Source organism: Cuculus canorus, chromosome 3, assembly GCF_017976375.1.
Source record: "Cuculus canorus isolate bCucCan1 chromosome 3, bCucCan1.pri, whole genome shotgun sequence".
Lineage (NCBI taxonomy): Eukaryota > Metazoa > Chordata > Aves > Cuculiformes > Cuculidae > Cuculus > Cuculus canorus.
In genome coordinates, this window is record NC_071403.1 from 119,760,276 (window position 1) to 119,775,359 (window position 15,084).

At 39.4% G+C, this 15,084-nt stretch overlaps 1 protein-coding gene across 3 annotated transcripts in view; it reads right to left on the reverse strand.

Moving 5' to 3' along the window:
* OPN5 (opsin 5) overlaps positions 1-15,084 on the reverse strand; it is a 34,478-nt gene that overhangs the window by 7,155 nt on the left and 12,239 nt on the right. For all 3 annotated transcript variants that reach the window (XM_054064236.1, XM_054064237.1, XM_054064238.1), the window contains 4 exons: positions 11,575-11,694; positions 7,723-7,893; positions 4,298-4,632; positions 1,057-1,301 (listed from right to left, as the gene is read on the reverse strand). In XM_054064236.1, coding sequence (XP_053920211.1) covers positions 1,057-1,301; positions 4,298-4,632; positions 7,723-7,893; positions 11,575-11,694 — 871 coding nt within the window. The remainder of the gene's footprint in view (positions 1-1,056; positions 1,302-4,297; positions 4,633-7,722; positions 7,894-11,574; positions 11,695-15,084) is intronic.

Consider the following 15,084-nt stretch of genomic DNA (forward strand, 5'->3'; position numbering starts at 1 on the left):
ACCTAAAACTGCAGATAGAGAGGTTTTTGATAAACTATGAATTCAGCGCTTCAAACACTTACAACCCATATAAACTCTGTGTTCTGCAGATGGGATAAATCTGAGCGTAGGATTAATTTGCTAAGGGAAGCTGTTGAAGCTCAAGATAATGATTCACTCTCTCAATGATACACCAAAAAATGTTGGAATTGGTAAGGTAATAATACGGATGATGAAATAGCCCCGTGTCTCTAATAAGTACACACTGAGGCACACACATTTTAGGTTTCTGAATCAAGTTAGTCTACCGGAGTTCTATGGATTCACAGTCACTGACATACGTAGGGCATTTGTCATCTTTTTATCAGTTTACACTGTCAGATTAACATCCATCATCATATCTCATTGTTCTTCAGTCACAGAAGTGAGATACTCTTCTGGCATAAGACAGACCTAGAACCACTTTTCCTCCAAGTGCATAATTAATGTTACCAGAAGCTCCAGTGGTGCTGAGCACAGATTTTACCAGAAAGTTGGAAATAGAAAAGAAGCCATTTATGAGACCTTATTACACATTGGTTTGTTCATTTCGAGATTTTTTTTTTTTGTTGTGAGTGGTACCTACAGGGTGATTAAGGAATTATTGCCTCTCCTTGCTAATTCTGTGGCTAAAAGGCGTAGTATTGTATCAACAGGTTAATTACATAAGGAATTAACACAATTCTCTCATTCACATCACTGGCAATGGAGATCATCAACACCTTCCAGAGGTGATCCATATAATGACATGAAAGTAAAGGAACAGGAGGACAGGGGCAATCCATAAACCAGTAAAACCAATGGCACTTTTTCCCAACTGTATCAATGGAGTGGCAGCTGGATGTAAAAGAATCATCTCCTTGCTTCTCTTTCTACACCTTACAAATTTTCATGGCGAAAAAGACTCTGAACAGTTCAGGATAAAAAAAACCCAAGAAATAAAATTCAAAGAACTGTGTGTCTGGGTAGATCTGACTTGGGTACATTTTTGGGACACTGTGTACCTTAAGATATCCTACCTCTCCAAGAAGAAATTACCTTGAATTCTTCGAAGAGCTCTCCTTCTGCAGTGTCTTCATTCCACGCGACCGGCAACAGGCAAACTTACAATCAATGACCTGGTAAATGATTGGGTTGTACATGGCTGCTGATTTTGCAAGGAGAGTTGGTACCACTGAAAACTGAATGGGAACAGAATCCGGCTGTCCGAAGGCTGACCAGACAGAGACCACAGCGTAAGGGATCCAGGCGATGAGGAACCCTGCGCAGATCAACATTGCCACCTTGTGTGAGGAAAAGAGAGAAAGAGGTTGATCTCTGTAGACACTGACAGCACAGAGCTAGGCAGAATGCACATGAAATTGCCACAGAATGGAAGAGAAAAATAATAACCCACTTCAGATAAAGTTACAATATGAACAAAAGCTGTCAGGCATTTCTCTTCTCTTTATTTAGCGCCTATTTACTTTCACCTGACACAGAGCAGTTAATGAGTGTGCTATCACAGGGCTTTAAAAACGTTTTAAGGTTAGGCTAAATGTGAACAAACTAAATGAGGTCTCAGAAAATATAGTATTTTGACATCAAATTTAAACCATGTAAGGAGCAGAGTCTTTTGAAAATATACAGACTCTCTTTGTTAGGATAATATATGACACAGAACTCTGAAAGCCTTTTAAAATCTTAGCCAGATCTTTGAAATGACAGCAGGTTAAACTGGAAACGCTGCCCGTTGGGGTTTTCTTTGTTATTTTGGTTTTTTTTTTTTCCTTGCTTATTTGCAGAGACTCTCACTTCTATAGCCGATATTCCAATCAAATGTTTTTCAGATTGTCAAAGAGAAACCCAGGCTCTTTTCCATTCCCGTATGAAAGAAGCACACGCTGGGAAAGCAAAACAAAAAAAATAATTAAGTGCAGGTCTTCCAGATTTTGGGTCCTTTGAAATCATATTCCAAAGTTCATAAAATCAAAGTCTTTGAAGATGTTTCCAGGACTGAATTAAATCCTGATGGTATGTGAGAGTGGGGGAACCTGAGTATCTCTGTATGTGATTTTTGGTTTTAGGAGAGTGTGTACCTGCCTATATATACATTACTGCTCCTTCTTTTGTATCACCTAGTGTTAGTCACCGAGGCAAAAGCAAAGGAAATTGGGAAAAGAAGAAAAGAGAAGAGTTTGCAATATCCTGATGTAATGCAGAACTGCTTCTGCCCTTGTAGGTGGTGTTGATATCTCACACAGAAGGTGTCAAAATCCAGTGGGACCAATCGCCTGCTATGAAGATGGCTACTGGTAACATGAGAAAGGAGAAAATATTTTGCCAAACTAGATTTACCTTCTGCCAGCACCCAGGGGGGCGTTATGGCTGTCACTGGAAAAATGACAATCATTTTAATTCCTTTTAAGACAAATACAGAACAAGTAACCATAAAGTCATGTGCTGTCAGGTCTCTGGGTACACCCATTCCAGCAGCTGAAAAATAACTGTATTTACATGGGTAAACCAGAATTGTAACTGTTGGGATTTCACTTGGAAGTGAGAATGTTAGTACAATGTCCAGTTTTCTGCCGCTTAACCCACAGAATGGAATTTCTACTCCATTAGAATCTACAGATGCTTTAAAAAGCAAATTTCTACTAAATATTTAGATTGCCTTCCTGGCAATGAGAAAAGAACTTCTTTGTAACAGGAGGAAATGTAGCCATAGGAATGTTTTGTATAAATATGAAGGAATAACTCTTTGGGGCCAAAATTAGTGATTTATATACTTTACCTGAACCAGCCTGCCTGCACTCAGCTGCAGCTCGATATAGCTTCAAATGCCATCATGCAATAATACATCTTGAAGAACATATGCCATTTGAGTGCTGCCATTGACTGACTATTACTGCTTCCAGACTGACAGAATTACACGTGCACTCACTAGGAACAATGTCATTGGCAGTATTCCAACAAAAAAAATTCATCAGAAAGCACAAGGTTTTTGGTTATTGTATAACCTTTTGTGCATCCTATAGTTCCACATCTTGATGGTAATATTGTTTTCAGGGAAATTTCATTCTTCTCTGCTTTTTTTTGTCATCTGTCATTGAAGAAACAAGACAGGCAAGCCGAGGATCTCAAACACAGCCTGCTTGAAATCGTGCTGTGGAGTTAAAGGTGTTATGACGGAGACTCGTTTTCCATATTTATATATAAACCAACATTATGCTCTCCACTGTAGATCTGAGACAGAAGAGACAACCAACGTTTCCATTCAAATTACATTAAAAGTTTTACACAATCCCTCCAATAGGGAGAAAATAAATACCCAACCTCAAACTGAAGGTTTTAATTGTTCTTCAAAGGAAAGGCGCTGGATAACCACAAAGCAGTACTGTACTGAAAGAAACCTTACTAAAGACAAGTACAGTTTTACTGGCAATGTTGTCCACATGGACCATACAAACAGCTACCCGAGGTTCTCTATCTTTTGAGGCATAATGCCACTTATAGCTGGATATTGTCTAACTTTCAGTTCAACTCCCCAAAAATGTAATAAAAATTGATCAGCCAAGCAAAAGATACTGTTTTTCTCCCTCTCAGCATGGCTTAGAGATGCTGGTAAACCTTTCAAAACTAAGGAATCTGGTTTTGTTCGGTATAAGCTTTTATTTCGTGAGATTCTTGGCACAATTGCAAGAATCAGCAAGGATCGTGGCTGCCAAACAGAAAACAGATTCCATCAGAAAGGGGAGATAAGATATGACCTGAGATGGAAAATTAATGTTATCACTTGAGTACATTTTTATCAGCTGCACCTAACGGATACATTATTTGCGTAAAAACAATTGCAATATAACGGGAGTGGCTTTGGTTTATGTCTTCATTAGCAGAGGAACATAAGCTGTCTGAAAGTTTTATCTGCTTTTCTGTTACAACTTCTGGGCACCTCAAACATCTTAAAATATTTCTTTACAACTGTTTCTGAAAGCAAAGGGATCTTTATGATTGGGAACAGAGCCACACGGAGATGATGTGATTTGTATAAGGTCACACAGGAAGGCTGTGGCAAAGCTTCAAACTGAATCATGACCTGAGGGACTCAAATGGCCTAATCCCAAAATTATGTTTCAATGCCTGTCTCTTCCCACGTTGACATTAACGGAGGAGAACACTTGAAAACACACCTTCAGAGCGCTGCACTATCATTCAGAATAGAAGAGTATAAGGTTAAAGTCTCCAAGTCTGTTTTAACAACCCGTCAAAGCAAAGTGAGTTAAATCTTCCTGCCTACCTTGGTCAGCTTCATCTCCAGTATGTGGCTGTTCTGAATCCTGGTATCATAGTGAGCAACCTCTTTGGTGGATGACTTGACTTTTAAAATTATTTTGACATAGGAAAACACAATCACCGCAGTCGGGAACAGGAGGCAGAAGAAAAGAATACTCAGAACAAAAGCCTGTCCAGCCACCGAAGCCTGCGCCAACCACCAGTCCAGAGTGCAGGAGGTCCCAAACGGTTCAGGGGCGTAGCTCCCCACACCAGCAAAAGGCACCGTAGCCCAGAATGTTGCATAGGCCCAGATTATTGCTAGACAGATAAACGCATGATGTCTCTTAAGCCAGGTACCTAGAAGATAATTCAAGAGGTACAAGTTCAAGTCCATATGTATTTAGCTCAATTGTCAATGTCATTCTACACATGCAGTAAAAGTTTTCTTGGCTGTTCAACAATGACCCAGTAGGGTTCATCTCGTCTCCTCCCAGGTATTGATAGTGACTGCTGGGCTAGCCACCCTAGCTCATATTGGACCTCACAAAGGGAAATGCACACTCCTATGGAGGGTTCCAGCTGACTTTCTGTCAGATCTTTACTTTAGGCTATGATGATTTGCAACCTAGAATAGTCTGTACAAAAGCAATCCAAATAATTAGCTCAGCAACGATCCTGGGATTCTTGTCTAGAAATTTTGAAAATTGCTTTGTGGTCAGTAAAGGCACATTCATAGCGTGTGGTCAGATGAGATGGAGGCTCAACCCATGTGAAGGACTAAGTGTTTAGTTCAGCCTCTCATTATTCATTATGAAGGCTCGCTAGCTTCTGCTATTTCCTACTCCTCCTGCATGTATTAAATGGCCAAATAATCGATCTCAGGATGCTTCTTAACATAAATCATTAAATCAAGTGACTGAAAGACAAGACTTTACAGAGGATACCTCATACACATAATTTATTTTTTCCTTGTCATTCTTTTCCAGTACAGTAAATCACCATGTGAGTACTGTCAGAATTATTCTTAATAGGTGTTTTCATGTATCATCAACATTTATTTTATTAAACACTAATGGCACTCCCAGAGTTGTAGAATAAAATATTGTCACTCTGCTTATCTTTCATACAACCCTAATTAATCAACAAAAGCTTTAGTTTACAAGCTTCCCATCATCACCTATGTTCAACATGTTAGATTCAGCTAGGACTAACAACTTAAAACCTACATTTTACACAGAAACTCAGACTATGGTATTATAACAGTTCCTTCCACCTTAAAAGATCTCATTTATTTTTACTGCCCATTCACTGACATTGAGGACCTTTCTTCAGGGTTTGGGAATAACTGAAAACAAATCCAAAGGAAAGAAATTACTCTAATTGCTCAATGATCTAAAGGATCATTGTCCTTTCCCCAGGTAATTTTACCTTTCCAGATCAGCAGAAGGAAGATGAAGACTGACCGTCAGAATTCAAGGACAATGACTGAGAGACAGGAAGTTGGTTTATTGTGTTCAGGTATAGAAAAACTAGAGCAACAGTTGCATGAAGATTAAAATAGAGGCATTATTTTCATAGCTATTGTCAAACCACAGCAATCTTTTAGCAAAAAAAAATTCAGTTGCTGCTTTTGTTGCGAAACAAAGACATAAGTATATAGTCAGGTGCTCTGGGGTCCTCATTGATTTAGGCCATGGGACCTGCTTTCAGAAATTGAACATACAACTTGCAGGATGCACTTCCTAAGACAAGGGTCTTCCAGTACCTGAAGGGGCTACAAGAGAGCTGGGGAGGGACGTTTTACAAAGTCTTGTAGTGACAGGACAAGGAACAACGGCTTTAAAAGGGAGAGGGGCAGATTTAGACTAGACATAAGGAAGAACTTCTTCATGATGAGCACGGTGAGGCACAGGAACAGGTTGCCCAGGGAAGTTGTGACTGCCCTCTCCCTGGAATTGCCCAAGGCTGAGTTGGATGGGCCTTTGAGCAGCCTCATCCAGTGGGAGGCATCCCTGCCCAAGGCAAGGGGGTTGGAACTAGATAATTTTTAAGGTCCCTTCCAAACCAAACTATTCTATGATTCTATGATTCTATTCCAACAGGACAGGAGTAGATAACTTATTCCTAATAAGCCAGAGATTAGCTTGCCATGTTGGACATCCTACTGGAACCAGGTACCTTCCCATGGAAGAGTAACATGGGAAAGGTTGGGTTGTAAATCCCAGGTTTCAGGAATTTAAATGAGAATAAATGTTCTTATACAGAAGAATGGCAAAGTTAATCACCTGGACTGAATATGCTAAATGTGTTTTTTGCTCTCCAACATTTTGTATGGACTAATTCAATCAGAGGTCTGACCGCCCTTGAGAGGAAAGATTTTGAAGTGTTCTGTCGACCTTGAACTAAGAGGTCATACAAGAGCTAACTGTATGAATGCAACCGGCCATGAAATACATACTTCAGTACTCCAAGTCTGAAAAATTGGCTATGAGTTGTGTTGCCACTGAATTAGTTTGATAAGACCTTTACAGAAAGAATGGAAATCCTGATTAATGTGAATGATGTAATTAAAACTTGGCTAAGGAGACCTTTCCTGTACTCATGTTTCAGGAAAAAGTATGGACATGCCAGGATTTAAGGTAGCAGATCTCTGCTCAGTACCATAGATTTTAACTGACAGCGCACAGCTGTTGGACAGACCAGCTTTACATACCCTTCCTAGCCACAAACATTTCTTGTAACTTAACATCTGTTAAGAGATCAGTTTTATGTCCCTCAGGTTGTATGGGCAAGTAATTTCTTATATGTAAAGTCATTTTCTGTATTGTGTTGAGGGGTTATTCCCTTCCAATACAAGAAAAACATCTTTTCTAATTGGTGACAGCATCTATTAACTGGAAAGAATGAAGCATGTATTCAATTCATATTCAAGAGGTACAAGATATGGATGGATATGATGATAACAGCTTTCATTGCTAAATCCATTTCATCCTCTCAGGTTCCTTCTCTGACAACATCCCATTTATTATGACCTACTGCATATCCAGACCTTTTAGACGTTTTAAATAGCTCATCGTATATCTTAAAGGAATTTAGCAGTCTAATAAGGAACACTTTTGTGTGTTGGGCCATAAGACCTTGCAAGATGCGCAATACTTGAACGTATTAATGCCAGTAGGCCTTGACAGACAAAGTGATATATCCATGGGTGGTTACTAAAACTTACAGCTTAAGCAGTCAGAAGAGAGAAAACAGTGAAGGTGTTGTATCCAGCAATACAAATTTAACTGGGACTACTTGGGTCATACAAATAAATTCCTTTTATCTGTGTGTTCCGCATAATATTTCATAAAAGCAATTTAGAGAGTTAAAGCATGATTTCAGTCTAGAAAACTATCACTTATTATAATTTTTCTGTAGTCATTTCATACAGCTTTTCTTTCTTACCATAAGACAAGTGGCAGATCTTTAGGTATCTATCCAGGCTGACAGCTGTCATGGTAATAAGGCTCCCACAGCCAAAGAAGAATCCAGCCCATCCATACCAGCGGCAGCCCATCCATCCAAAGATCCAGCGGTGAGAAAAGAAGGAAATTATACTAAAGGGTTTTCCTACAACTTCAAAAGGAGAAAAGAATATCAGTTGACGGACAAAACCCATCACTGATAAAACCACTCTTTTCCAAAAAAAAGCAAACCCTCCCTTTCCGCAAAGCTAACACCAGGAAAAATGCTCTGCAACTTGGAGAGAGGACTTCAGGCACAACAGATGTGATGACTTGAATGCCCTTCATTCATGAGACTAAGACAGTTGTAGCTAGATCCCGTAGCATCTATGCCATGGTAGGATGAGATAAGCCTGCAGAGTGGCTGGAAACAGGTGCTTTACTGCAGCCCATGTGGACGACAAGTAAACTCGTGGTGCTGGGCACGTGCAAGCTCTGCCCCTTATGAAAACGTCAGAATATGTTTTAAGTCCACATGTAAACACATGCCAGTAGATAAACAGTATAGTTTATGGGTAAGTCTGGGTTTACAACAGGCACAGATCAAGTTAGGCTACGTCTCCATAGTCAATTCAGTGTCTTCAAACACAGGGTAAAGAAATTTGCCTTCAAAGAGGACTTCTGCAAACCTACCAAGACTCCACACTAGGATGCAGACCACGATGTAGCGTTAGTTTAAAAAAGAAGGTGGTGCTATTGTTGCAGCATAGATTCGAGCTGTGGAAGTGGTTTCAGCTCCTGTCCGTATCACACTCTTCCTCGGTGACTCTCAGCAAGTCACCTGGTCACGGATATTAAATTATTTAAAGCATCCCCAAATGGAAGGGAAATACCTAACTATTTCAGAGACTGTCCTAATGGCATCTTAGCTCATGTCTCCGTTTGTAAGTGGGTGGTTCATTTTGGCAGAAGTGAAGTCGAGGCTTCTGTTGTTCCGTCTTCACTTTAAAAAAGATTAACACCACTCATATTTTTTCTAAATATCATAAAAATAAGAAAGTTTGGAAAATGTGATTTCCTAGCTGGAAATCTCCACTTTCTGGTTTTTATTTTTTAACGTTTTGTCTCAAAATAGACCAAAAAAAAAAATCAACTTTAATTGAATAGAAAACTACAAAAATTTACAATCTAGGAATATTAGTATGCTTTCCAGATCCTTCTTTACTGCTTATCAGACCGACCTGAAATGCTTCAAGGTCTGAACGGTTCATTTAAACAACATTAAATGTTAAACTCCACTTTCCTGTGACTGTATTTCTTCCTGCACAGCAGTATCCAGAGAACCTCAAGGATTTGAAAACATCCCAGCTGCCTCGGATCAGTTTCCCTGGATGAACCACACTGTCTATAATGTCACGGTAGCTCAATGAATTGGTTTCTAAAGAAGACTAAAACGGTCTTGCAAACTACAATTCCCTCAAGTAACGTATTCATAGAAATCGAGATAAAATCTCTTTTGTTGAAGTGATCCGTAGAAAAACATTTTTGATTGTTCCCATAAATATTCTATTTCAGATCAAACTGATGCAAAACTAAGCACTCTTTTTTCATTCTTAACAGAAAATTAAAACATTTCCATCAAAATAAAATCTTGCAGAAAATGGCCTTTGCTCCATTTTCTATGCCAAAAAGCATCATGCTTGAAAACACTTCAAAATAAGACTTATTTTTAAACAAAGTATTTTGGAATTCTTTTTCTTTAATTGAAGCCTACAAGGAAAAGTCAATATACTACGTGCTTTTCTCCAAGCAGAAGAAATGTATTCTAATTTTTCAAGCAAAAGCTGACCCCAATGATTAAGGTTTCTGGAAAAACATTAACTATCTCAAGTTCTAAGACATATGCTGGGAGTCAGAAGCTGTAATCATGTAAATCTCTGCCATCTCTAAAGGCCAAAACATTTACTTGCTCAAAATCCTGTTTCTGTTCAGCGACATAGGACTGGGAACATTAAATCAGTGCAAAAAGAGCCCGATGCAGTTTTGAACAAGCTGCTGGTGCCACCCTGTGGAAAACTTCAGGAAGCAGAGCCGTGGCAGAACGTGTTTCTTGAACATGATGCCAAGATAAGTATGTGAAATAGGAATATATCGGAATAAAATAGTCCAATCTTCAATCAATTTAGCAGACAAAACACATCATATTGTTTGAGTCAATATGTTACATAAATAAGAAAAAAAAAAGGAAAGATAGGGTAGATAAAGTATGCACAGCTGTGCTAATCACAATTAGTTTTAATTACAAAAGTTAAACACACAGATGGATTGAGATCCCCATGGAGAACAAGGTGCCCAGTTGGTATGGTGGTGACAGACCTTGATAGAGAAACCAGCAGCCTTCACACGAAGAGGGTTCCCAAACTTGCTGTAGTTTGTGTGGTTCAGACAGGCAGCTTCTAAGATCAGGAGATAGCTGTTACGTTGCAGATGTATAACTGTGGCAATTCTCCTGAAAAGATCTCTCTCACTGGGGTGACTCTCATTGGGGTCAGATATGAGCCTGATAAAGTCAGACAGACTCTCAGGACACAGAGGAGATGGGAGAACCAAAGAAGCAAAACCAGGCTTGGTTTTTTTCTTCACTTCTGCTCCAAGACGGAAATACTGTCCCCACGGCTCATGTGCCAAAGAAATCATTGGGATTTCTTTGTGTGGAAGTCAAGCAGAGATATTTATACTGAAGCCTTTCTTCTGTTGAATTTATATCTCCTTCAGAAGACCATATTTATTGATCACCAAGAGGCATCAAAGTTACTGGGAGCCCAGCAGCTCCTCGGCCACGTGCAATGAAAGCAAAATGAGCTTTGGTTTTGGGAGGCTGGAAGCCATCATTTTATGTTGTTCGGTGCTATTTTAGGCATTTGGATAAAAAAGAAAGCATTTGGCAGAGTCAAGGACCCGAAAAGGGTGCAACGGAGCTGGAGGCAGGGTTGCTGGTGTGTGCAAAACACAGGGGACAGATGACTTTAGGAGCATGGGAACATACTGTCGTTTATATTGCACTGGGGACATCTCATGATCAGCCTCTTTATCCCTTAGATTGTCTGCTACACAAAATATCCCTTTTTAGAGGATGTCCATTCCTCTCTTTGCATTTTCATGTGGTCATGAGTAGCTGAACGAGACTCACGTCAGGAGCCAAAAGAATCTTCAAAGGCTTTTGATTCTGCAGCTTCTTGTAAACCTTTCTAAAACCCCCTTCCTCTCACGCCAGGGCATCCAGGCTGTGGGGTTGAAGTAAAAACCCCTCCAGCTGCCTGATGTTGCCCCTACTCTACAGCAAATGCTCGTTTTCCTGATACAGAGGCAAAAGATAATGGTCATTGAAGAGAGAAAGACCTTAGCTTTGATTGGTTGATTACCAATGGCATTTTCCAATTCTTTCCCCTCATGCTCCTCCTCAGTCATATTTGGCTAAATATGTATTTTTTGATCCTTCCTGTTGCACCCTACAGCAAGAAAATATAGTTTTCTTCAACCGTAACACCAAATTATTTTGTGGTTATTGTGCCAGGATCCACACAGGAGCTGTCTTTGAACACCTGCCTGTGCTCAGTAAACAGGAGTTTTGCCTGAATAATACAACTAACCCTGTTTTTTAACTCTTCACTTTTCATTTCTTTCCATCGTATCATTCAGTAATGTTATTTTCTATACTTCCCTCTTTGTTATATGCAAATAATAGAATAAAAAGCATTTGGGGCTCCCCATGCCTTCCAGAAGACTGTTTCTTGCTGCTGCCAGAACGAATAGTGAGAAAGCAAGAATGAGTGAAAACAAGACGGGAAATTACCTGAAATGCCTAGATCACACACTGCTAAATTAACAGTCATTATCTCAGCAGGTCTCAACTTCTTTTTGCGTTTTGAGGACATATAAATAACGTATCCATTTCCCAGGGTTGAGAGAATCCCTAGAGAAAAAAAGAAATTAAAAGAGAAAACCAATAAAATTAGGATTCTCCTCAAAATCAACAATATCTCATCTTCCTTGGGAAATTTTCTGATGTTTTCAGCCAGAATCTGTAGTCCTAAGGCTAGACATTTTGTTCTGAAATATGATCATCTCATCCTTATTATGGAGCTCATAGAGACGGTTACTGCAGATATCTCCCTCCCACAACGAGTGCTGTTTTCTCCCCTGCAGTAGGACATTACCTTCTTCACCTGAGCCTGCACGACTATAGTTTGAATGCATGTGATGGAAATCCCATCATTCCTCTGTTCTGACTAACCTCGTTGGTCTCACAAAGACTTATACAACTCCAAGAACAAAAAATAACTGTCTGTAATAACAAGGATGGCAGCCTCTGACCCATTAATTTTAATAATTAATAATTATTAATTTTAATAATTATTAATTTTAATAATTTACTATAATCAGAGGTTGAGGGATAAATTTCTAAAATAAAGTTAAGCAAGATATTAATATCACATCTTAAATTTTACAATAAACATTTATTTCTATCATAAGAAAGAAAAATAATAATATATCTGATTTTTAACTTCCAGATAGAATTCAGTGCATGAGGAGGGATCTTTTTCGTGTTGACTGACATCTTTTTTGCCGTATCACTATGCAAGGACCCGCAGGGCTCAACGCTGAGAGTAGTTAATCAGCCATGGAGCTAATCACAGTGGTACCAAAAATTACAGCATTTCTGGCTTCTGTTTTCCTTAAAGAAAAGCATTTATTCACCAACTCATGGCATTAAGGGAGAAGCTGGAGTGAGGTTCAGCCTGGGAAAATGAGGAGAGAGGAGAGGTGTTTTCCTGAAGCATTTTGTTTGTCATGTTTGTTTCTCACTACTTGAATCAGTAATTAACTATTTTCAGTTAAGTTAAATTCCCTAAGATGAATCTGTTTTGCCCACTGGTGAGTGATCTCCCTGCCTTCACCTCCACTCCGCCTTTATCTCCACCGCTTTTGCTCCCTCTCCCACTGCCGGGACTGTAAGCGAGTGGCTGCCCTGAGTGCTGGGCTGCTGGCCAACGCCAACCTTCCCACTGCTATAAAAAAGTCATAAATAACTCAATTTTCCTCTGTTGGTGAAGCAGAAAAGTCACTCTTCGTAGTGCCTTCCTACACGTGGGTCTGGTGGTGCAAACTCAGCTGTCTTCCATGGATCAAAAAGACCCCACAGTGCCCCCATCCACCCAGCAATGCCATCCCCTCCAAATATTGTCTCTTTGAGCACCACATAATTTTCCTCAGAGTCTGCTGGAAGGCCAGAGCTCAGGAATTAAACCTCAGGAGTTAAATGGGTATTTCCTCTGGCCCATAAATGGGATGATCACCTTGCAAAGGTGCCATGTCCTCACCCAACCAAGAAATCCAACCTGGGGACATCCAACCAAGAAATCCAACCTGGGGACATCCATGAGGTAAAGAGAAAAATGGTTCCCAGAGACTAAAACCAGACTATTTCTTAAGAAATACAAGCAACAGTAACTGAAAAATTACCAAACTCAGGAGAAAAAAACTTGGATTTTGAATTTGTCAGTAATAAATGCAACAACTGCCTAATTGAAAACACTTTTTATTTTTATGCTGACAGCTTTTGTTTTCTATATTATTTAAAAAAATAAACAGGACAGAAGTTGGCTTGCCATTTAATATTAGGTTTATTCAAGAATAATTTGATTTATCCTTGGTGAATTCTTATGGCTCTGAAAATTTAATCAGAATTATAAGTAGATAGAGATATTAATTTGAATTATTTTCTTCCTTGCAGCTAAGTGAATGAATCTCAGTTTTTCTGTGCATTTGTCATATATCTCAACCCTTTTCTCTCTTCCTGCCATTTTCATTCTAACATTATTTAAGATATCTAGTGTGCCAGCATTTACTTTGAAATATCTTTCAAAAGCACCTAACACCTTGCTGAATCGTTTTCAGCTGACTGGGAGTGCAGAGAGATGTCTTCGTCGGGCAAGTCTCTGAAGAAATCACAGAATCACAGAATCACAAGGTTGGAAAGGACCCATTGGATCATCGAGTCCAACCATTCCTAACACTCCCTAAACCATGTCCCTCAGCACTTCATCCACCCGTTCCTTAAACACCTCCAGGGAAGGCGACTCGACCCCCTCCCTGGGCAGCTGTTCCAGTACCCAATGACTCTTACTGTGAAGAATTTTTTTCTGATATCCAACCTGAACCTCCCCTGGCGGAGCTTGAGGCCATAATGCTCATTATTAGTAGCAAAGTTTCAGAGAGCCCCAGTCCATGACCTCCTAGTCCTACTGGCTGGAAGACTCCAGTGATAATTTAAGTTGCCTTTTGTCCACACCTGTGTCTGACCATGTCTTATCTGAATTATTTTTTAACTCCTTGGTGACACAACTGTCCGTGGCATCCTAACACTATTACATAAATATACACAAAGAGACAAGAAATGAGGTAACTAAAAAAGTGATGCCTACAGAGAAAGAGCCAACCTGCAGTGAATGGTGCAAGTGTATAAAAGATGGAATCTGAACAGGTAGGGTTCTTTTTCTGCAGTCTGACAGCAATGCTAAACCATCAGAGAAATAAATAAAAAATAAAAAAAAAATAAGAAAAAGAAGATAGTTCAGATTACACAGTAATTTGCAGATTACACAGTTTACAAAGTGAATGTGCAATACTGCAGAGTTACCACAGGACAAAACTACACCCCAGAGCTATTTAAGCACATAAGTTTTGCTTACTATTTTGGATACTTGAGAGCTGGGATTAATTATAAAGCTGCGAATTAAAGCAAATTTACAGCTTGGCAAGCCTTTTTTTGTGGAATTTGGTGTCAGTGAATGGTTTTATAGAGCTAGACTTTCTTCTCTACTACCTCAAGGTTCACTGTCTACCACCAAAAATCTCTCCGTGGCAGTTCTTCATGTCCCAACAGAAACGTGGATGCTTTGAACTGTCAAAACTCAGCTTAGTGGAAAAGAAGATTTAGGATAATTTTTGCCTGCAGAAAGTAAAAATAGGCACTCATATATATGCCTGGGAATAACAAAGATTAATTTCCCTTTAAGTAAGTTCTCATATTTTCGCAGGTCCACGCTATTATCAAAATGTTGCCATCTGCCTGAACAAGAATGAGCTATAAAATACAGATCTGCACATCAACAGGAGCTAACAGAGGCATCCCCAAGGCAATAAGACAAATTGATTTTGTACGGTACAACTTGCATTAGCCCAAGCAAAGTCTTTTTTTTTTCTTAGCAAAAAAAAATATATATTTAAAGACTATTTTACTGCACAGAATACCTGACATTGCTCCTTCCACCAGTTTTGCTTAACTCCTTCTCTTTGTGGC